The 21,758-nt window shown below is 42.2% G+C and overlaps 1 protein-coding gene across 2 annotated transcripts; it reads right to left on the reverse strand.

Moving 5' to 3' along the window:
- Positions 1-966: 966 nt before the first annotated feature.
- On the reverse strand, positions 967-21,534 carry paxip1 (PAX interacting (with transcription-activation domain) protein 1). 2 transcript variants are annotated; one of them, XM_054596473.1, is made up of 23 exons: positions 21,362-21,534; positions 19,460-19,594; positions 19,108-19,151; positions 18,851-18,914; positions 18,436-18,546; positions 18,248-18,323; positions 16,225-16,752; positions 11,644-11,756; positions 10,489-11,389; positions 9,402-9,496; positions 9,081-9,176; positions 8,202-8,339; positions 7,468-7,589; positions 7,010-7,194; positions 6,670-6,713; positions 6,220-6,287; positions 6,004-6,106; positions 5,529-5,697; positions 5,311-5,411; positions 4,943-5,077; positions 3,038-3,113; positions 2,362-2,422; positions 967-1,272 (listed from the first exon to the last, which is right to left on the reverse strand). In XM_054596473.1, exons 1-23 carry the CDS (start codon positions 21,440-21,442, stop codon positions 1,257-1,259), a joined length of 3,462 nt encoding a protein of 1,153 aa, XP_054452448.1. In that variant the 5' UTR covers positions 21,443-21,534; the 3' UTR covers positions 967-1,256. The 2 variants fall into 2 exon arrangements, with proteins under 2 accessions (XP_054452448.1, XP_054452447.1); XM_054596472.1 differs by lacking the exon at positions 967-1,272 and adding an exon at positions 1,281-1,814 and having other exon boundaries at positions 2,340-2,422.
- Between the last annotated feature and the right edge of the window lie 224 nt (positions 21,535-21,758).

The following is a 21,758-nucleotide window of genomic DNA, read 5'->3' on the forward strand; positions in this document are numbered from 1 at the left end:
GGTATACTATATTTCTCCCAAACACAACCTGACATTCTAATGTCAGGTTGTGCCAACATCTGCTGCTCATAATCTGTCCATCTAAACACTGAGGGAGAATATGGTTAGCTCCAGTAATAAATCCAACTAGTTACTGTCACTGAGACATTCAGTCAGGCTCCCACAAAGGAAGTGAAGAATAAATGAAATACTGCACTATGAAATTATTCCTAGAAGGGCTTGTTAAACGAACCAATCACTGAAAAGCCTCAAACATAAAGGATAGTGAAGCTACTACTTGTTTAGTCGGATCAACGTAATGGAAAAGTTGCAGAGCTTTGGTTTGCTTTAACACCCATGAAGTGTTCAGACTAACGGAGTGAATGTCACATCTCATGTCGGTGTAATCCACGATGAGGAGCGCTGGCAGCACACATCCAATATGTAGCACATGACCTTGGCTCAGGCTGTGTCTAATTCAGTCTGCTGTAGTTTTGAGGGCAGCACCGCAGGCGACTCTGCACCCCCCTCCCCGTCCCACCCTGCACCCCCACCCACACATGACCCCCGGCTATCTGTCTGACAGCCAGCAATTAGAACTTCACCAGTAACTACCCCAGACCCTCATTACCAGTTAATTAAATCAAATCTATCAGGAATTATCTGCTCAAACCTGGGAGGAATACCTTCAAGAAAGCTTTCTAAACCTCAAAAGTAGGAAGAAGCAGAGAACAGAGCTTTTGTTCTGAAACGTGACTTTTTCTTTAAGCTCCAATCTGGGAGTTGATTGTTTGACCTACGAACCTAGCTCAGTTATTGATTGCCAAAACGTCTGTGCATGGACAATTTTTGAGGTTTCTTACTTAAGGTTTATTTCACAGGCTGAAGACATTAACTATGCCTAAAAAGAGAAACATTTTGGGGGACATTATTTTTTTTTAGCTCACAAACAAAGCCAAAGACAATTTTCACAAACATAATGTACAGTTTTTATTCCAAAAAGCAGTGTGTATCAGCTGAAGTCTTTACACATTCTATTTCAACAACAGCAAAAAAGGTTAAAATCCTCCATAATTTAAACATTCATTTCAGAAAAATAACATCCATTTATTTATTCTCAAACAGGTAACAAAAAGCTACAAAATGACTGGAGATCTATGCACAGAAATAAAAACATAGAAAAGTCAGTGTGGCTGGACTGTACACAGGGGGCTTCCTGATGGGTTCCTCATCATCCTCCTCCTCCTCCTCCTCTTTGTGTCATCATTGCTTCACGATCAAGTGAATTTATACGTGTGACTGTCAAGGAAACTCACTATTATATAGTCCACAGCACACATCAAACTGTGGGCACAGTAACAATACAACTAAAGGGTCTAAAGGGCAACAGACACCAGCATCCTTACTCAACACGTTGGGGTGTCCTACCCTCCTCAAACATTTAGTCTACCCTCATAGATTGAAATGGGCTGAACAAAAATATTAGTAATATATACACTTGTCTGTGCAACACATTCAAATTCAACAGCAAGCTCTAAAATGAGAATAGTTGAATGACCATGTCTAAAACTGTCAGACATGGAGCCTCATGAAGGTGTAGCGGTCAGATGGGACTGTTCCCAACGTTACTGACGGCTGTCTCCCTGTTTTCACACTGTTCCTGCCACACAGTTATGTGTGTTTGTTCAAGTGATCATCACAGTGGGCATCATGTGTTTTCTATTGTTGCTGTTGAAGTCTAGAGTCGGCACTACATCATCACTCAAATATTAACTAGACTGTCAGAGTAAGAGTGAAGACTGTGTTGAAGGTTTCAAGACGTTTTTAGTCCCACACTGAAATGTAAACACATTGATCAGTGTAATGCAGCATGCTCATATGGACAGCAGCAGTAAAGCAAAGGACGTGATTTGTAGCAAATACACAGTGATCACTAGCAGATTGTTAAATAAGCAATATTAATATCAATATGATGAAAAAATTTAATCTGACACTTAAGTGAATGCGTATTGCTGCTGATAATGTTTTTATAGTGTGACATTAAGAAGAATATTGTGCTGATGTCTGATCAGCACTTGGAGTCAATTGTGGATACACGGAGTACACTGAAGCTTATTTCATCTTCACACAGATCAAGGTGTCATATCTGACCTCTCTCTGTGTGTGTCCTATCCTTATTTCATTATTTAATGTGCAAAAAATAAACGTACATACATACTTCTGTTTGATCAGTAGGTACTACAGTTGGTAGTGGAAGCTGTGTAACATCGTGGCTGGAAATACTAAAACTCCACTAACTGTAACCAGCTTTCACACCAAAGGAGCAGTTACTGTCCCTAAAAGAAGCATTTTGATCTGACCTGTTACTGCTGTAAAGGATATGAGTCATAGTCGAGTTTCTGAGTGAGAACTCCTGTCAGGATGAACTCAGCGTTGTGGACATCTGGACAACAGAGACAGAATCAGAAACACATCAGTACATGTTCTAGTAGAACATCGGAGTTCTTTATACTGCTCTTTGTTAAAATGTCACCATATGTAAAAACACATTTTCATGCATTTACATGTGAAATGCTGCACTGAAGGCTGAGATATACACAACACAGACAAGTAGAATACAGAATCACAGTAGAGTCAAGAAACACAGTAAAGTAAAGAAACACAGTAAAGAAACACAGTAAAGTAAAGAAACACAGTAAAGTAAAGAAACACAGTAGAGTAAAGAAACACAGTAGAGTAAAGTAAAGAAACACAGTAGAGTAAAGTAAAGAAACACAGTAGAGTAAAGTAAAGAAACACAGTAGAGTAAAGTAAAGAAACACAGTAGAGTAAAGTAAAGAAACAGTAGAGTACAGTAGAAGATTTTGATAGGCTATATTTGAACTTAATCAGCCCTGATACTGTTTCTTAGGATCTGTTTGGTATATATATCTAATATAAAGTTATTTTACAATAGTTTTCTAAAAGTGGATACTACTCAGAACTTAGGACAGGAGGAAGACTGCGTGTGTGTGTGTGTGTGTGCGTGTGTGTGTATGTTTGTGTGTGTCTGTCTTACCAATGTTTTTCAAGAAGTATTCTCTACAAAGGTGGAGGTCATTGTCACAGGAAATTAAGATGATCTCTGGAAGGTTCTGCAAAAGAAGTCCAACATGTAGTTTGAATAAATTCATAAAATTCAAGTCAGACTTAAGTCAAATAATCAGAGGCATTTTGTGTCTGCTGTTTTTTCTATAAACTTCATTAGTATTAATGCTTGTTATTGAGTAAGTTTTCTTCTGAAATCTAATGTGAAAATAAATGATCATCATTCCTAAAAAAAAGGTGCAATGTGTAAAATGAGGACAGAATTTAGTTTAAAACATAAAAAAAGAACTAACGGGATCAACTGCATGTCTGAAAGCTACAGTGCTTTGAACTAATCATAACTCCTTCTCTAATATCTATTTTATATTGCTGTGAAAACATTTCCTTCAAACAACTGGATATATTTAAGTTTCTCACCAAAACTTAATTAAACAAGATTCATTTTGAACACGTCCTGATAATAATATTTACCTTCTCCCAATACAATTTTTTTGCAGCGTGAACGCACCACGATGTAAATGAATTGAACCTCGGTATATTTGCTCCTTTAGACTCTGTGATAAATCTGAGCAGCATTCACAACGATGAATTACAATAGAACAGGTGTACGTGTCTGAACAAGTTAGTTGTTCCAGATGTTAGCGCCAATATTTAGCCAAGCAGGACTGTACTGCCGACGTTAACTAGCTCTCCTCTTGCTGATTTATTGTTCACACTGTAACATTATCAGGGATCGGCGACTTGAAAGCATTAATGTCTCCAAACGCATGTTTTTGTGAACATCGGCCTCTAACAAAGATCAAATTTATTTCAAATTTTCCCCGATCGGATAACCACATGATGCATTCCACTTGCTCAAACACAGACTTTACTTGCCTTGGGCAAGCACTAACGTTGAGCACTGCTCTGTATTCTGTTGCAGAGATATCCACTGAATTGAGCATGCTAACCAGCTAGCCTTGGCCCATCCTGTCTTGCAATACCACTTGTTCCACGAGAGGCGATAGTGAGTCACTGTACCATCTAGTTTGCCCTCAGTCCAACATGAGAGGAGGAAGAGGTAGAAACGTACTTCCCCTGTAACGACTAGCATTCAGTCAGCACAAACCCAGTGTTGTGAGTCATGGCAGGCTGCTGGAGCGCTGGGTCTAACCTGTGTCACGGAAGCACCAGGAAGTTTACTGACCCTGAAAGGAGTCGGGGCTGTCCCCTGGGATCAGTCCCCTGGGATCAGTCCCCTGGGATCAGTCCCCTGGGATCAGTCCCCTGGGATCAGTCCCCCTGTGCTGGGGTTTCAATGGTGTGTGTGTTGCTACAGTCTGAAGGTCTGTCTCCCTGAACAACCCGTTGTCTTCCCTATGAAGTAGTCTCCCGGTGACGGGGAGGACAAAACCAAAATACTAGTCGTTGTCTTGTTTCTGTCACATTGGATTTAATCCAATAAACAAACGATGAACGTTGGACCGTACAGACACCCATGGTGGCACAAACAAACTTCAATGTAAACTTCAGGCACACGTGAAGATTATGAGATAGCACTGTTATTTTGGTTCTAAGAGTTTCAGCAGTTCGGTTGAAATTCACTTATTCTTGCCCTGCTGTTAGTTAGTAGCGGTCTTATTATTGTATAACTGATGACTGTTCATTTACATTGTATTGACCCAGTAGTAGAGGTGAAATGCCGAATTACACATTGCACATTAAATAACATCACCGTCCATCAGCTGTGAGGACTTTGATATTTTAGTACCCCTTAAAACCTTTTAACTGTTGTTTGACCAACCTCACTGTGTTGCATATTAAAACCTTTTTCAAGAAGACCTAACAGGACACACTGTGGACAGGTGCATTCAAGGATTGCAGGTATTTGAAGGACCTTGTTCTGTTTATGCTCCATGATCTTTCTGTAGGAGGGCTGTTTGGCCAGCAGTTTCCCTCCAGCACTCTCCAGGATGGGCTTCATGGTGCTGAGGCTGGGGCAGATCCCCGGGGTCAGATAGAAGTACTTCCCCTACATCACCCATCACACCAAACAGGCGGTGAAGGACAGGGACAAAAAAAAAAAAAAAAAGACATTCATCACAACCAATCCAGGTTCACACATTTTCACCACTGCGTAAGGGCCTTTCCAACATTTCAACCAGTGAGAATGATCTCCGTGAAAAACAGATTTCTCCTGGATCATTCTGTCCATCAGGTAAAGCTCCAGTCCAGCTGGTTTCAGAGAGAGGCTTGTTGTCTAACCTTGAAGAGCGGTGCACTGTGGGCTTTCTTTAGTGACTCCTCCAGACTGAAGCCAAACAACACTTCTGCCTCTGCGTCCCTCAGAGTGTAGCTCTGCTCATCTGCAACACACACACACACACAAGGCTAGGTCACTGCTGTGTGGAACACGTTTTGATTCTTCTCAGTAGGAAAAAAGTGAGACACACACACACACAAACGCACAGACCAACACATACCCACAAACTTCTGGCTCCTCCAGCTCTCCTCCAGCCACTCTGGGCTGACGATGTGTTTGACCACAGACATGGCGGTGAGGAACTTGATGGTGCGAGTCACCTTACTAGCCACCAGGTGAGTGACTTTCTGACTGTTGTCCGCTTCTTCTCCACCTAAAGCATGTAACCTCTGCGGGGGGAGGAAGAGATGAGGACAGACACCATCAATCACTGAGAACATGGAGCAGCAGGAGACAGTGGAGAAGCTTATAAGAAGAAACAGATTCTCTTTAGTTATGTCTAGAGACAGAGAGCTAGCGACCTCATTAAAGTTCTCGATGGTGACAGAGTGAGTGTGACATTAGAGTCCTGTCTGATGGTTAGTCCCTGTCCTGTTTAAATTGCTTTGAGAAGTCTGATGCTGATCTGGATCAAAGTGACACAAAGACATAAAATGAAACATGAGGTGTTTGAGTGAGTGCTAAGCTGACTTTACCTTTGTGTACTGCTGGACTTGTGTGGGCTCAAAGCCTGTGAACATGACTCGGGGAGTGGACTCTGGGGGAAGCTTCTTATTGGTCGACTGGATCTCCTCCAGTCTGCACAGACACAATTTCACTTTACCCACAAAATCACCATAAGACAGTAATGCGGATTTGACTCTGTTGTTAAATAGTGACAAACGGCCTGTACCCAGATCTGCTGTACTGACCTGGCCTTCTTGTTTGCAGGCTGGTTGGTGGAGTCAGTTATCTTCTGCTTCTGGAGCAGCTGGAGACCCTAAACAGCACGAAAACATAACAGATCATTCACTTTTGGGTGTTTAATGTTTGTACTGGCAGAACCATTCTCAAGTAGAAGCTACATCCGAATCACTAAAAAGCATTCCATTAAATCTGAATCATTTTCATACACTGTCTGGAACGGGTCGTTAGACGGCCCTCCGTGAAACACAGAGAAGAGGAACCAGCTTGACAGTAAATGAAAGCAAAACGCATTAAAACAAGAGCTAAAAATAAGGTTAATAAACTCTTAATAATCAGTCAGGTGGCCATTAGCAACAGTGGGGGGGGAACACTGTCTTTATGTGTATACAGCAACAACTTCAGCAGAATGAACAGGCTGGCGTTCATCTCATGAATCGGTGATTCAATAAACTCACTGTCAAAGCTTCAGAAGATACTTTGATCGGCGTTCTCCAAGCAGCTGCAGAGAAAAATAGAAGTCAATGCAGGACAGTTACACACACACACACACACACACACACACACACACACACACACACACACACACACACACACACACACACACACACACACACACACACACACACACACACACACACACACACACACACACACACACACAATGTTTTGCAATTACAACTGATAGATTAATGTTCAAATATTCTTTAGATGCAATATCAAGCTTAAGGCCTTTTTATTACTCAATATTCAACATAAAATAACTGTTTTGAATGCGGCAAATGAAACTGTACATACCTAGCAGGTTCTGGACCAGCTGTGGGTTAGGCACCAGAGGTTCCGGATGTGTGTAGATAGAGAATCTGCTGTGCTGAATCTGTCTCAGTGCTTCAAAGTTCCCCAGCAGTATATCACACAGCCACTGGGCGTTCACACATGGGATCTTCCACTCCTTGGCCTTCTCATATTTAAGCCCACTGGGTCTGAAGAGAGATCAGCACGAGGACCATATCAGCACTGTACAGGTACAGTTCCACACAGGCCAACATGGCTGTGTGGCAGAAAACTAATATTTGATACATAAACACATTTATTTCATTTTGTTCTGCCCTCACTGAATAAGACTTCCTGTTCTCCAGCACTCATGTTACTCAGCACATTACATTGCAGTATCCCAGAGAAGTGAATTTGATCACAACAGTAAGACCCAGGTGGCTACAAGAGCTACAATTGATCATCCATGCCCAAAATCTTACTCTTTACAGATGAGGACAGTGTTGCTGCGACACAGATATCCGGTGTATCTGGCACCAGCCAGGTAGGCCATCAACTTCAGGTCATCCCTGTCAGCATCAACAAAGCCGGTCACTGATATGATCTATGAGCGACGGAGAAAAGGTTAGAGGTCAGAGATGACAGGCACGTGTCGGAAACTAAATAAGACAGAGAATATTCTAAGTAAGCGCTGGGCTCCTCTGAGGCTGTGCCTTGTCACTGCTCCTGTTGCACAGAATCTCAAAGTGTGAGACTGGAGGGTGTCCACTTTGGAGACCTCTGCTCTTTGCTAGTGATGTTGTTTTGCTGGCTCCATCAGCCTGGGAGATCCAGCACACAGCGAGGTGAAGCAGGGCCCTAGCACTGGCTAAAAACATGAAGGAGTTTAAGTGTCCTGGATTCTTTCTCAGGGGAAAATATTATTGAGATGACCTAGAATTGACAGGAATTATATTCCTTTCAGATATAACAGTAAAATTGAAGTGGTTCAGGTTTCTGATTAGTTACTTCCATGTGAAGTATTCCTGGAAATACAAAGTCGGAGGAGACTTTCATTCTCTTTCATTCTTTTACCAGGTTTAAATAAGATAAGAAAAGGGAGATCTCTTTTGTATTTTTTCCACAGTCGGCGCCTTTATCAAGTACACCAACCAATTACAGGCTGAACCAAAGATGTCTCAGTGAACCAAAGTTGAATTTGTGGGAGTGGACTTACGTGCTGAGAGCAGGGTTTGGCTCCAGGAGGGAAGGCGAAGGGTAGATGTAATGTCCGATGAGGAGGAACCATCCTCTTCCTCTTCAGTATAGTGTTGAGCCAGTGGGCTGTTACACAGCGCTTCCCCTCTCTGAGTGCCTGGCAGAGAAAACATCACAAACATCAACAACAGTGACAAAGATGCCATGTTTTGGCAAATTGATTCAAACTTCCAGCCGCCAGCGGTAGACTCACCTTATCCCTTAAGATAACAATTCAACGTTCAGATACTCAGTCCCTTCTCTTGTCAGCATGTTTACTTTGTCACCTCTTTATCTTCTATATTGTCTCCTCCTCTTATGTTGCCTGAAGCACTGGTTCCATGTAAATCTGCACCTATTCCCCTCTACTCTTTGTCTCTGTACATAAACAGTTGCACCTCCCGTCATCGATCTGTCAAGCTTGGGGGGTCCGTGTTGCGGTGGGAGAACGACCATCAAGTGACCGGCTGACAACTAACTTCGATCTCAACGCGCTAAAGACAGTGGAGATGGATGTGGGAAGGATAACTTCTAGGGTCATTAGTTTTGCTCCGTACACATATTCTTCATACTGTATAAAATTGCGCATCCCTTGCTCACCATTTTTCACATTCCATCTTCTATATTTTAACACTGTACAGCTCTTTTTCTTTTAAACTTATATTTAGATTATTTACTATGGTATATACTATTTTAATTGTTAACTTATTTTTTATATTTATGATTCATCACTTTTGGCTGTACTGTTTTTCTTTTTTAAACTTCAATCAGAAACCTGTTTCTGATTCGGGTTTTCTGTGAGTTTGCAGTGTTCAAATGTTTGGAGAGTTGTGTATGTTCTGATAGCACACATTCTTACCTGTACATACATGTTGCTGACTTGACTCTCACACAGCAGGTGTGTGCAGCGGCTGGTCAGGGTGGGGTCAACAGCACCTCCGCACGCCTGGATAACCTGAGGGAGGGGTTTAGGAAACATAACCCAATTCATCTTCTACTGTTTTTCTCCGTCTTTGCTGTTCAGCACTATTTCTGTGTCTTTTACAAATAAATGTTAAATAACCTACGCCCAAATGATTCACATATTTTTCATCATTAATATAACCCCTCATAACATAAGCTACTGGTTGTTTATCCAGATCAGTTCTAGATGGAGACGTTCATAATCTTGCTTAGTCACCCTCTTCCATGTGGCCAGGAGTTGTTTGTCAGCCATCTGTTCTGGGTAGTCAGCAATAGCAAACACGCAGCCAAGCAGGAAGCCATCCTGTGGAACTGAGGATTAGAAGAGAAAGAGGGTAAATGGGGGAATCTGCATGTTCAAATGCATGTTCAAAAACACACTTTTTTTACATAGAACGTAGAGAGAATTGTTCGAAAATCAAATGACAGAGGAGAGACTTTACACTTAAAGATTCATCTTTTTCTTTCCATTTTGGCCATAGGTGAAATGTGTGTTTTTCATATGTAGGAGCCTATTCCAAAGTTGTCTCCATCATGGATAAATCTTATTACACAATGAGCCACGCTTTCTTGCTTTGGTTACAGAAAATGATCTCAAAAAAGCTGTCATTTATCTGCTGATAGCAGTGTGCTTTCCTGCGTTGTGTAGGAGTCTGTGGTTGAGCCTTAAGTTGTTACATTTTACTAATTTAGCAGCTGACTACTTAGCTAGCTACCTTGCTAGTTCCAATATTCTCTCATGCTAATGTAACACTGGTTACTGAAAACAGCAGGCTGGTGTGCAGCGGCAGCGCCAGGTCCCTCAGCTTCACTCCTTACTGCTAGGAAACTAGTTGGCCGGGATGAGAGGCGGAGCGCCTGAGAATAGCTAGCTAGTCAAAGCTGGCTAGTTAATAAATAACATTTTCTTCTGTCAATTAAAAAAAAAACACAAGCCAACAAAACGTCCTAGCCAGCATTCACTAACATGGTCAGAGAAGGATTCTGACTCAAACTACGCTCTGCCCACAAAAATACGTCATCATGTTTGCTCACAGAAAACGGGACTATGAGTCAGTCTCGAATCCTGACACTTGAGTTCCTCAATCAAGACAGGCTAGTCCTAAATCAAAACATTGTAATTCTACAGAGCTTTTGGGTTTTTCCACAAATCTATTTCCAAATCCAAATGTAAATACCAGTGGAGTAACAGTGGTCAGACTCATAGTAATATTTCACTCCGGACCAATGTGTTCATCTTAAATATATAAAACAGTGTGGTCCGGAGCATAATGACCCTCCACTCTGATTCTGGGTGTACTCACTCTCTTGTCCTGGCTCGTGTCCAAACAGCTGTGGGATGTGAGGAGGCTGCTGGAGCTGCGGTTGCAGCGTTGTCTGCTGATGATGCTGCTGCTGCAGTACCTGCTGGTTCTGATGCTGCAGAACCTGCTGCTGCTGATTCTGCAGGTGCTGCTGCTGCTGCATCTGCTGTATGTGTTGCTGCTGCTGTAGGAAATGCTGCTGCTGCTGCTGCTGTTGTTGTTGTTGTAGATGCTGTTGGTGCAACTGCTGTTGATTCTGCTGTTGCTGCTGTTGCTGTTGCTGTAACATCTGCATGCGTTGCTGCTGTTGGAACTGCTGGAGCTGTTGTTGCAGTGCCTGTTGCTGCTGCAGCTGCTGTAAACCAGGTCGCAAAAGCTGTTGGGGTCGTAGCTGCTGGGAGAAGGCATGTTGCTGCTGCTGTTGCTGCTGTTGCTGCTGCTGCTGCTGCTGCTGCTGCTGCTGCTGCTGCTGCTGCTGCTGCTGCTGCTGCTGCTGCTGCGAAAACATCTGCTGTTGGTGCATCTGCTGCTGTTGTTGCAGAAACTGTTGTTGCTGTTGGGGCAACTGTGGAAAACCTTGTTGTTGTGCGACCTGTGACTGTTGTTGTTGGTGATGTAGCTGCATCATCTGCTGCTGCTGCTGCTGCTGCTGCTGCTGCTGCTGGAGGTGCATCATAGGATGCTGCGGTTGCTGTGGTAGCTGTTGATGTTGTTGCTGGACAGGCTGGTGTGACTGTTGCTGTTGCAATAACTGTTGCTGCTGCTCTGCTGTGACGGGCTGGCCGGCCAGTTTGGACTGATTGAACAGAAGAGGGTTGGTACTGTTAGGGGTCGGAGCATGGCTCTGATTGGTCTGCTGCTCCAATGGCTTCGTCTGATTTGCTGTCAGATTCTGGATGATCTACAACAGAGGAGGACAAGGATAAAGAAGTGAACACCTAGAGCAGGCACTGATGTACATGATATCAGTGTTTCACCTCGGTGTCATCACTAGTCCATATTCAGTAATACTTGAATAATATTAGTCATGAAATGTGGCCCTGCTCTCCCTCGGGTAGAAGTTGCCTCGGTGACAGCAGGTAGGGAGAACTCCTAGCACCCAGAACTGAAGCACTGCTGTTCTCCATTTGTGGGGAGAACCATTTTGTTTCTTACATGTGCTACGTTGGCAGGTCTATTGGCTGGCGGCATGTCAGAGTTGTTGGTGATGTTGCGGAGGGTTCTAGCAGCCGGGCTCCACCCAGGGATGCCCTCTGGAACTGATGCACCTAAAAAAAAAAAATCAGAAAGAGGTGAACCCTTCAATAACAAGATACGATTTTAGACACATGTAACAAGTTCAGGAGAACCTGGACTGCTGATGATCCACTTAACATTCTGGGAGAGGAGGTGGAAGTGAACAAGTACAAGTATCTAGAAGTTCACCTTGACAACAGAGTGGAAATTACAACACTGAGGCCGTTAATATAAAAAGGACAGAAGAGACCCTACTTCCTGAGGAAAATCAGGTCCTTCCTTTACTCCTTTACTACTACAATATTTTTAGCTGAGATGTGCTGGAGCAGTGGAATCAGAGCAGGAGGACCAAAACAGACTGAACAAACTGATCAGAAAGACCAGCTCTGTTCTGGTGGAGAAGAGGATGATGCACAAACGGTTGTGCATCAGGGTAAACACATCACATCCTCTTAGCCACCTCCTGGTCAAACAGCGGAGGACTTTCAGTAAGAGCTGATCCAGCTCTGCCTTGACAAGGACCACTAGGAGGTCCTTCTGGCCAGCTGCCATCTCCCAGTAAAACAGTCCCCTCCGTGTCAGGACGGGGACTGGGGGGTCCCCAACTAAGAATTTACATGATCAAGTCCGATTGGTCAAGTCTTGCCTATCACCAATGAATAATGTATTTGTTTTGTTTTTCTCACTTTTCAGTACATTTACTTTCAGTTATAATCCCACCCACCGTAGCTTTATGTTGTTGTCATTTAGTCTTTCTGATGCTGCTCAGATTGTCCCGTAAATATGGATTATGCAACTTAGTCTACACAGGGACATATTCATGCACACCAAGAAGATTGATTGAAAGCACATCAGTTATTGTTAATATTCATTAAAGCCTCAGAACACCCACACTGGTGTATTCAGTTCTACTGACTGATTAGACCTCTGCTCTGAGCTTTGTTTTTATTTCTATTAGGTCATACATTTTCCTCTACTGATATAAAATAAAAAGGTAAATGGACTGTACTTGTACATCTCTTTTCTAGTCTTCTGAGCACTCAAAGTGCTTTAATATTACATGTCATCATTCACCCATTCACACCCATTCATACACTGATACCGGTGTGGGTGTTCAGAGGCTTAAAGGGAAAGTTCACCCTAAAATCAGAAATACGTATTTTATTACGCATTTATAAATCTAGATTGTTTTTCGTGAGTTGCCTAGTTTTGGTGATATACAGTCAGGCCCATAAATATTTGGACATTGACACAATTTTCATCATTTTGGCTCTGTACACAACCACAATGGATTTGAAATGACACAATCAAGATGTGCTTTGAGTGCAGACTTTCAGCTTCAATTTGAGAGTATTTACATCCAAATCAGGTGAACGGTGTAGCAATTACAAGACATTTTATACGTGGTCCCTCCCTTTTGAAGGGACCAAAAGTAATTGGACAATTGGCTGATCAGCTGTTCCATGGCCAGGTGTGTGTTATTCCCTCATTATTTCATTAACAAGGGGCAGATAAAAGGTCTAGAGTTCATTTCAAGTGTGGGATTTGTATTTGGAATCTGTTGCTGTCAATTCTCAATATGAAGTCCAAAGAGCTGTCGCTATCAGTGAAGCAAGCCATCATTAGGCTGAAGAATCAAAACAAACCCCTCAGAGAGATAGCAAAAACATTAGGTGTGGCTAAATCAACTGTTTGGTACATTCTTAAAAAGACAGAAAGCACTGGTGGGCTCAGCAACACCAAAAGACCCAGAAGACCAAGGAAAACAACTGTGGTTGATGACCGAAGAATTCTTTACCAGGTGAAGGAAAACCCCTTCACAACAGTTGGCCAGATCAAGAACACTCTCCAGGAGGTAGGCGTATCTGTGTCAAAGTCAACAATCAAGAGAAGCCTTCACCAGAGTAAATACAGAGGGTTCACCACAAGATGTAAACCATTGGTGAGCCTCAAAAACAGGAAGACCAGATTAGAGTTTGCCAAAAAACACCTAAAAAAGCCTGTACAGTTCTGGAACAACATCCTATGGACAGATGAGACAAAGATCAACAGAATGATGGAAAGAGAAGAGTATGGAGAAGGGAAGGAACTGCTCATGATCCAAAGCATACCACCTCATCAGTGAAGCATGGTGGTGGTAGTGTTATGGCGTGGGCATGTATGGCTGCCAATGGAACTGGTTCCCTCATATTTATTGATGATGTGACTGCTGACAAAAGCAGCAGGATGAATTCTGAAGTGTTTCGGGCAATATTATCTGCTCATATTCAGCCAAATGCTTCAAAACTCATTGGACGGCGCTACACAGTGCAGATGGACAATGACCCGAAGCATACTGCAAACGCAACCAAAGAGTTTATCAAGGCAAAGAAGTGGAATGTTCTGCAATGGCCAAGTCAATCACCTGACCTAAATCCAATTGAGCATGCATTTCACTTGCTGAAGACAAAGCTGAAGGGAAACTGCCCGAGGAACAAGCAGGAACTGAAGACAGTTGCAGTAGAGGCCTGGCAGAGCATCACCAGGGATGAAACCCAGCGTCTGGTGATGTCTATGGGTTCCAGACTTCAGGCTGTCATTGACTGCAAAGGATTTGCAACCAAATATTAAAAGTGACAATTTGATTTATGATTATACTACTTTGTCCAATTACTTTTGGTCCCTTCAAAAGGGGGGACCATGTATACCATTTGCTGTAATTGGATGTAAATACCCTCAAATTGAAGCTGAAAGTCTGCACTCAAAGCACATCTTGATTGTGTCATTTCAAATCCATTGTGGTTGTGTACAGAGCCAAAATGATGAAAATTGTGTCAATGTCCAAATATTTATGGACCTGACTGTAAATGGGACTATATCACACTTGGCTTGTGGTGTTCAAACTAATAGTTCCATTTGAAAAAAAGGGTAACCAGTCATGCTGTCTGGAAGGAGGCTTCGTAGGAGGGTCCATTTTGTGGTGCTTTGAGCACCAACAGCTTAGCGCCATCTAGTCCCATTATATTGGAGAGAAGGCTGACAACTCCAACACTAGGTAGTATGCTTTAAGCCCTTTTAACTGTATCAGTGACCCTCTGAACCCCAAAACCCTCTGCAGGATGGAAAAGCATGTTTTCTTCAAACAATCGCCAAAACTACACCGTTTATCACAGCCAGAAGCTGTAAAGAAAATGGCAGAATCGTCAGATATTCATATTTCAGAGGGTCCTTAAACACATCCTGTGTGACAAACGCTTTCGACAGAAAAAGAATCCGATAGCTTTAATTTGTGATATTTCATCAAAACATGCTTATTCAGCATGTCCTATTTAAAATCACCACAAATAAACCTTTTGGAGTAACCTGATGCTGGAAAAAACATTCTGTGCTCAGTTGTGATCATCCTCAGCACAACTAGGAAGCCATGATTGAACCGCCTAAGACCAACAGTCACGTTACAAAAATTCCCTGAAACCTCGACTAGACTGCAGGCTGCTGAACACAGAGCAGAGAGCAGAGGAGAGGCTGGAAGTAGAGGTTGTAAAAATGTGAATAGCTTAATATATATAGTTTGCATCCATTTTTCCCCAAACATTGGTAACTGGTAAAATACAAGTTAAAAATTGATCTTGCATTTTTTCTATATTATGATTTAAGGCATTGAACTGTGCTATTCTGCACAAAAGACATTTGATATCAAAAACACAGAGACAAGAATGTGACTGGAGCGAAAAACGCCCCGCAACTGCTTGACGTTCAGAGGGTTAATAGGCTGATAATATTTTATTTGCATTTTTGGTAATAATGTGATCAGAAGGAGTTTTAATCAAGACAGTCCATCACTGTTGAAGGACACAACATTATTGTATTACAGCTTTTAACATGTCGAATAATCTCCTACTGATGGAAATATTCTACTTTTTAGAAGAAACCAATTGCCAAAATATTCCATCCTGGAGGCCCTTTTACATTGTATGATTTGGGGATGGCCTGATCACAATTCATTCTTGAACAAAATCATGTTGAAATATTTGGTTGTCAACCCAAATGGTGATTCTACATCCCACTGTGATACACGTCCACTGAGGACCCCTGAGAGTTTGGGAGAACCGGACAGACTGGGTCAAAATTTAGCCCCAAATTGTCACTACAGCTTGTCAAACCAACACATCGGGCCAGGACGTAGACTGGCCCAGACCACACTGGCTGACTCATTATAAGCACCACTTTTAAATAATGTCTATTTGAAAAAACTGGGTCAGCCAATGTCCAAAGGTTGTTTTTTGCTGTATTTTAAAACATGCGTGGTTCAGATGAATTTCATATCCACTGAAGCGCAACGACTGAACAAATATTCATCACACAATCTGACATACCTCAAACCTGAGAGCCTGGTCTGACTCGGTCTGAGAACAAGACTTGGACCTGTCAGATGGTTGTTCCCTACACTTTAATGTAGGTCATGTTGATATAGACCTGTAACTAGGAGGACGTGGTTCTGAACCTTCCTGACATACTGACCTTGCTGTGTGGTGTGACTGATGGCAGCAGCAGCAGAGCGGGCCTCTGCAGGGATGGCTCCTCCACTGCCAGGAACAGGAGGCACCGTGGCACACAGGTTAATCAGCCCACTGCCTGCCGACGAAACTGGGTCTTTGGTGCCGGGAGGGCCGCCTCGCCGTCTGGCTGTGCCGGTCGGAACAGGGGGGGTTGGCGTGACGACTTCAGCCGGCGTCCAGTTGAGGTTGGTGCCCTCCTTTTCTGTGGAGGAGTCGTCGTCAGAATCGTCGAACATGCGCTCGCTGCGGCGCTCAGGTTTGCGGGGAGAGGAAGGGGAGACGGAGTTGAGTTTTTTGGGTCCTGGTCGTCTGCGGGGGCTGGACTCCTCACCAGATGAGCCGCCGCTGGACAGCCGGGATCGCTGGGGGCTGTAGCTTCCATCTGAATGGGAGCGCTGGTCATATGACTCTGCTTCGCTCTCCTCCTCTTCCTCAGGCTCCAAATACGTGAGTCTGGGGTGAAAGAGCACCTCATCTTTCCTGCTTTTGTCTGTAAAAGGTGGAAAGAGGGAATGAGTCACAGTTGGTTATATATGATCTGATCACAGTGATTATATATATATATATATATATATATATATATATATATACACACACACACACACACACACACACATATATACACATATACATATATACACATATATATATACATATACATATATATACACACACATACGACTTTCAAATGAAAGATTTTGATATACCTTTAGATTGATCTCATCATTGTCATCATGAAACAGCATTTATCAATTTGTAAACCAGCTGCAGGCTTACGTTTTTTTCTTCTTTGACAGTCAGTTTCTATTTGCCTATATACATGTCTAATGGAGAAATGATGACAGAATGTCATTAAAACAGTTGACCTTCATGTCTATGAAACTCTTAAGAAGCCTCACTGCTTTTTTGGGTTGAAGTTTTGCTTAAGAGTAATGCCAGCTTAACTGATCCGAGAGAAACTGTACATTAAAATGTCCAGTGTGTAGCTTTTAGGGGGATCTATTGGCAGAAATGGGATAGAACATTAATTAGTATGTTTTCATTAGTGTATAGTCGCCTGAAATTAGGAATCACTGTGTTCTCATTATGAGACATTTAAATCTACATACAGATCAGGTTCTCTTTACGGAGTCTACCATGTTTCCACAGAAGCCAAGAACAAACAAAACGCTTACTCTAGAGAGGGCCATTCATGACAGACACCATGGTTCTATCGTTTATTTGATTTCTTTTGATATATATATATATATATTTATATATATATATATATATATTTGCCACCAGATATCACCTTAAACAGTGTTTGATAAGGCTTTTTTCCTAAAACAGCACCCCACCCTGTGAATCAGTAGCAGTTCAGGCATAGAGTGGTACTGCAGCACGGGAGACGGCGAGAAGCTTTCAAAACAACAGCCCACAAAATTATAATAAATTCAGAAGTAGATGAGAGAAAAGCTGCTAAAATCAGGAAGACACAACAGTAACTGTAGAAAGTGCTGTGTTGTCCTGAAATGGTGTTTGTGAAGAAAATGTTCCTCTCACTGTTGGAAGACTGTCCATTTTACAGTAAAATAATACTTTAACACATGCCTGTGTTTGCCAAATTACAAGAGATGCTTGGACAGATTCAGAAAAGATGGTGAATCTGATTTAATTAGATATTTGGTGAGTAACTAGAGCCGCGTTGTTACTTTCCTTGTTTTGGTGAGCAGAGTTCTGCTGATACGGACAGCAGTTCAGAGTAGGACTAAAAAAACAAGTTATCTGAACACATGGCTTTGGACAGTGGAAGATTATAACAGATATGTTTTACTTTTCTCTGATTTATAACCAAATAATACATCAATTAATGGAGACAATAATCTGCAGATTGGTCTTTACCAAATTATAGAAACACATCCTAAAAGCTCAGTCAGCACATCAGATAATACTCCAAAAGTAAAATGAATGCACACATCCATAAGTTACAGCAGCACTAACATTACCTTTAACAGAATCTGTTATCCAGTCCGGGGTGACAATCTTGATGCTCGGGTGTTTCAGGGCACACTCAAACTTCGCCTGGAGGTAAAAAAAAATTTAAATTTGAAATACACATAATGAAATTCTGAGCAATAACATGCGCAGTGTAAATAATAAAATGGTAAAGATCCCACACAGAGCATGCACTTACCCCTTTTGTTTCCTTCACTACTAAGTGGGTGACCTTCTTGTTGAGGTTAAGTTGACATTCTCCTCCATAAAATGTTATGTAAGCCCACAAAGCATTTAGATCATCTGGAAGCTGTGCACAAACAAAAACACACACACAGAAATACATAGACAATAATGAGCTTAAGATGCTGGACTACTTTTTGACTTTCATAAGTTAAAACTGCAAGCCCAGTCTAAGGACAGACCTCCCAAAGTTAAGTAAAGGAGAACTGCAACAGGAGCATTCTTTGTGTGTTTAGAAACAGCCCATGCCTTGATTGCTGAATAATTCCACGAACCCATTCTGTCTGCATATCTTTCAAAATGCCATGATATGTTCATGTAGAGAACACACACACACACCCACACACACACACACACACCCACACACTTACCCTGGGAAGACAAGCTGTCACACCAAAGAATATCTGTCCTGATTCTGGGGAGAAGCCTGTAACTCTGTAGAGTTCATGGTTATGGAAAAACAAAGGAAATTAGTCCGCTCTTATTGATTAATTCCACAAATTCTATAACCTTTTAGGCCAACGAATCGCTAAAAAAATACATTTTTTTTTATTTCTGAAATTGTAAACATTAACATTCAGCTGTTGCAGCCATTTGAGGTGTTTTGGACTAGATGGTGGAAGGATACGGTAACAGGTCTCCACATCTGACTGAGAGGATCACCCAGGATGGCTGTAAAACATGAGGACAACAATAGGTCAATGCATGATTTCTACATCTGTCTCTCTCTCAGTAACACTAATTCATAGTGACTTTAACTCACTGTTACTATTTGACAGAGGTTGAACATTAACAACAAGACTAACAAAATGATCCCCTCCCACATGCTCTATCTCTATTTATTAAAGGAATACTTCAACATGTTGCAAAATATGCTTATTTGTTATCTCTCTGTTTCCAGTCTTTATGTTGGGATAAGACGACAGCTGCAGAACCACTTTTGACCCAAAATAAAAAGGAAGAAATGGTGCAACCCTTACCTTGACAACAGGCAGGTCAAAAACCTCTCTGGACTCGCCCACCTCGGGGTTGTCCCCGTCCTCTGCGATGATGTGTGTGGCCAAAGCATTGTAGGACACCTCCTTCCCTTTTCCCGCCTTCAGCAGCTGCACAACCTGGAACATCAGCTGAAGGATCAGTAAGATTCTACTTCAGTCCAGACTAGCTGAAACAATGACACCAACGCTCCTCTCAGTGTTAACACAGGCCAGAGATCATACCATTCAAAATAAAGAGACGTAAGTATGAAAGTTCTCAAAAATACTTGAATCACCTCTGGGAGTTACTTTGATAGCAATGCAGCTCTACTAACATAGAAGTTATCGGAGATGAAGCAACTGTACACAGTTCAGTGCCGTTCATTTCATAGGAGTGTATCAAAATTAAGTCAATAGACAAGTTTGGAGCATGGTTATATTAAAAATGAGATAACAGCTAGAAGTTATCTTGAGGAGGGACTGCTTTAGACAAAAAGATAGAGCTTCTACACAGCATTCCGACATGCTGCTGAGATTAACCATGAAACAAAGAAAATCAATCACTGTCACAGAATCCCGACGGCATCTCTTTTGTGATAATTTAGTAAGTAATGACTACATGTCTATCAACATGTTAAAATCCACAGAATTCAAGAAATCTTTGATCGATTTCAAAGGCTGCAGCGTTTCAACAAACCATTTATTATAACCCTGATACTTATCAGATACGTCTGGACTTTGTCCTGCATTTAGCAGCTATTCGGTCACAGACCCACTGCTGCAAGTTTCACACATTCTGACATTGTTTCAGCACAGCTTTCTCAAACCATGAATTTGTTTGAGGGTCCCATTTCAACAAGGCATCCATAGAAACCCCTGTATGAGGCCTCAGCAAAAAGACATGAAAGACGAGAGACATGCTGTGCCATCTTAGATCTGAAGCAGTCAGTGTTAGGACTGAAACGCAAACAGGGGGAAAAAAAGAATTGTGCATATACATATAATTGTGCACTACCAGGAAATTATACGAATCAATTGGCATTTGAAACATAGTTCCCGAAGAACTCAAAATAAGATGTTGGCCAGACGTTTTAGATTAAAAGGCTCTATAGACTAGCTACTATAATGTTGTAGAAGTGTGTGTATATATATATATATATCGTGTTTGTAGTCACTTGAGCAATAACCTCACAGGGTGGTGTACACCTAACATCGCCTCCGCTGTATATAAACACGCTGAGAAAGTGGTGCGACTGGGGTGCACTATTTAGCAGGAAGGACAGCTCTTTGCCACAGGTCCACAGCACGAACGAGTCGAACAGCATGCACACATGCGCAGTAAGGGGCTCCCAATTGAGCAAGATGTTGATAGTCACAGGTTGATGCAGAACAACACCGTGCATTATCCTGTGCACATAGGTATTTCACTCCCCCAGCAGGACGGCGCAGTATCAGTACTGCGCTTGAGGGTTAGGGTTTAGGAAGAGCAAGCTAACACACGCCATCTTTATGACGAGCTAAGCAAACCCCGGGGGATATAACGTTAAACCGCAGGCATAAGCTAGCAGCTTACCCTCTGAGCAACTACAAAACTCCTAGCTAATGCTAAGGGGCTGCATGAAAAGTGTAACCTTAATGCTAGGTAAGTTAGCTTCTACACAAACGACTCCCAGTGAAGTCGACTGTCCTGAACACAACCTCACATAAGTTTGCAAGACATTGCATAGGGATCGCCGCAATACTTTAATGTTAGCCAGAAGATCAAGCTCACTGTTTTTCATGTAGCATGTCAGCCAGTTAGCTAGGTAGTTAGCTTCTCCTGCAGCACTTCATTTAGATTGAATGGTGCTAGCAACTTAGCCTGCTACCAATTTAGCTACAAGGAGCTACCGTTCAGAGCCTCACCTTTTGGTCAATATCCCCTACCACGTAGAATTTGACATCTTTGAAAAGTTCGTCCGAAACCTTACTGTCCTCTTCAGACATGGTTGTCAATTAACGTCATAGGGTTAAGTATTTTTAAAGCCCAGCCACAAACTGAAAGAGTAAAGTGTCTGTGTTAGAGCAGCTGGTTTAGAGCGTACAGTAAACCGGAGACACTCTAGCGCCAAATCGCTGAACGCGCGTTGGACTACAACATTCCGAAATACTGAGGGGGGTCGGTACAATGTTATTAATGGTATATTCGCTTATTTTTTGATGTATAATTATTTTATGCACCGTGTTACCTAACGTTTCTCTGCACGAAGAGCTCTTGGTCAAAAGTACAATACAACAGATTTACAGGGACGGAAATGAATAA

This window comes from Anoplopoma fimbria, chromosome 3, assembly GCF_027596085.1.
Source record: "Anoplopoma fimbria isolate UVic2021 breed Golden Eagle Sablefish chromosome 3, Afim_UVic_2022, whole genome shotgun sequence".
Classification (NCBI taxonomy): domain Eukaryota; kingdom Metazoa; phylum Chordata; class Actinopteri; order Perciformes; family Anoplopomatidae; genus Anoplopoma; species Anoplopoma fimbria.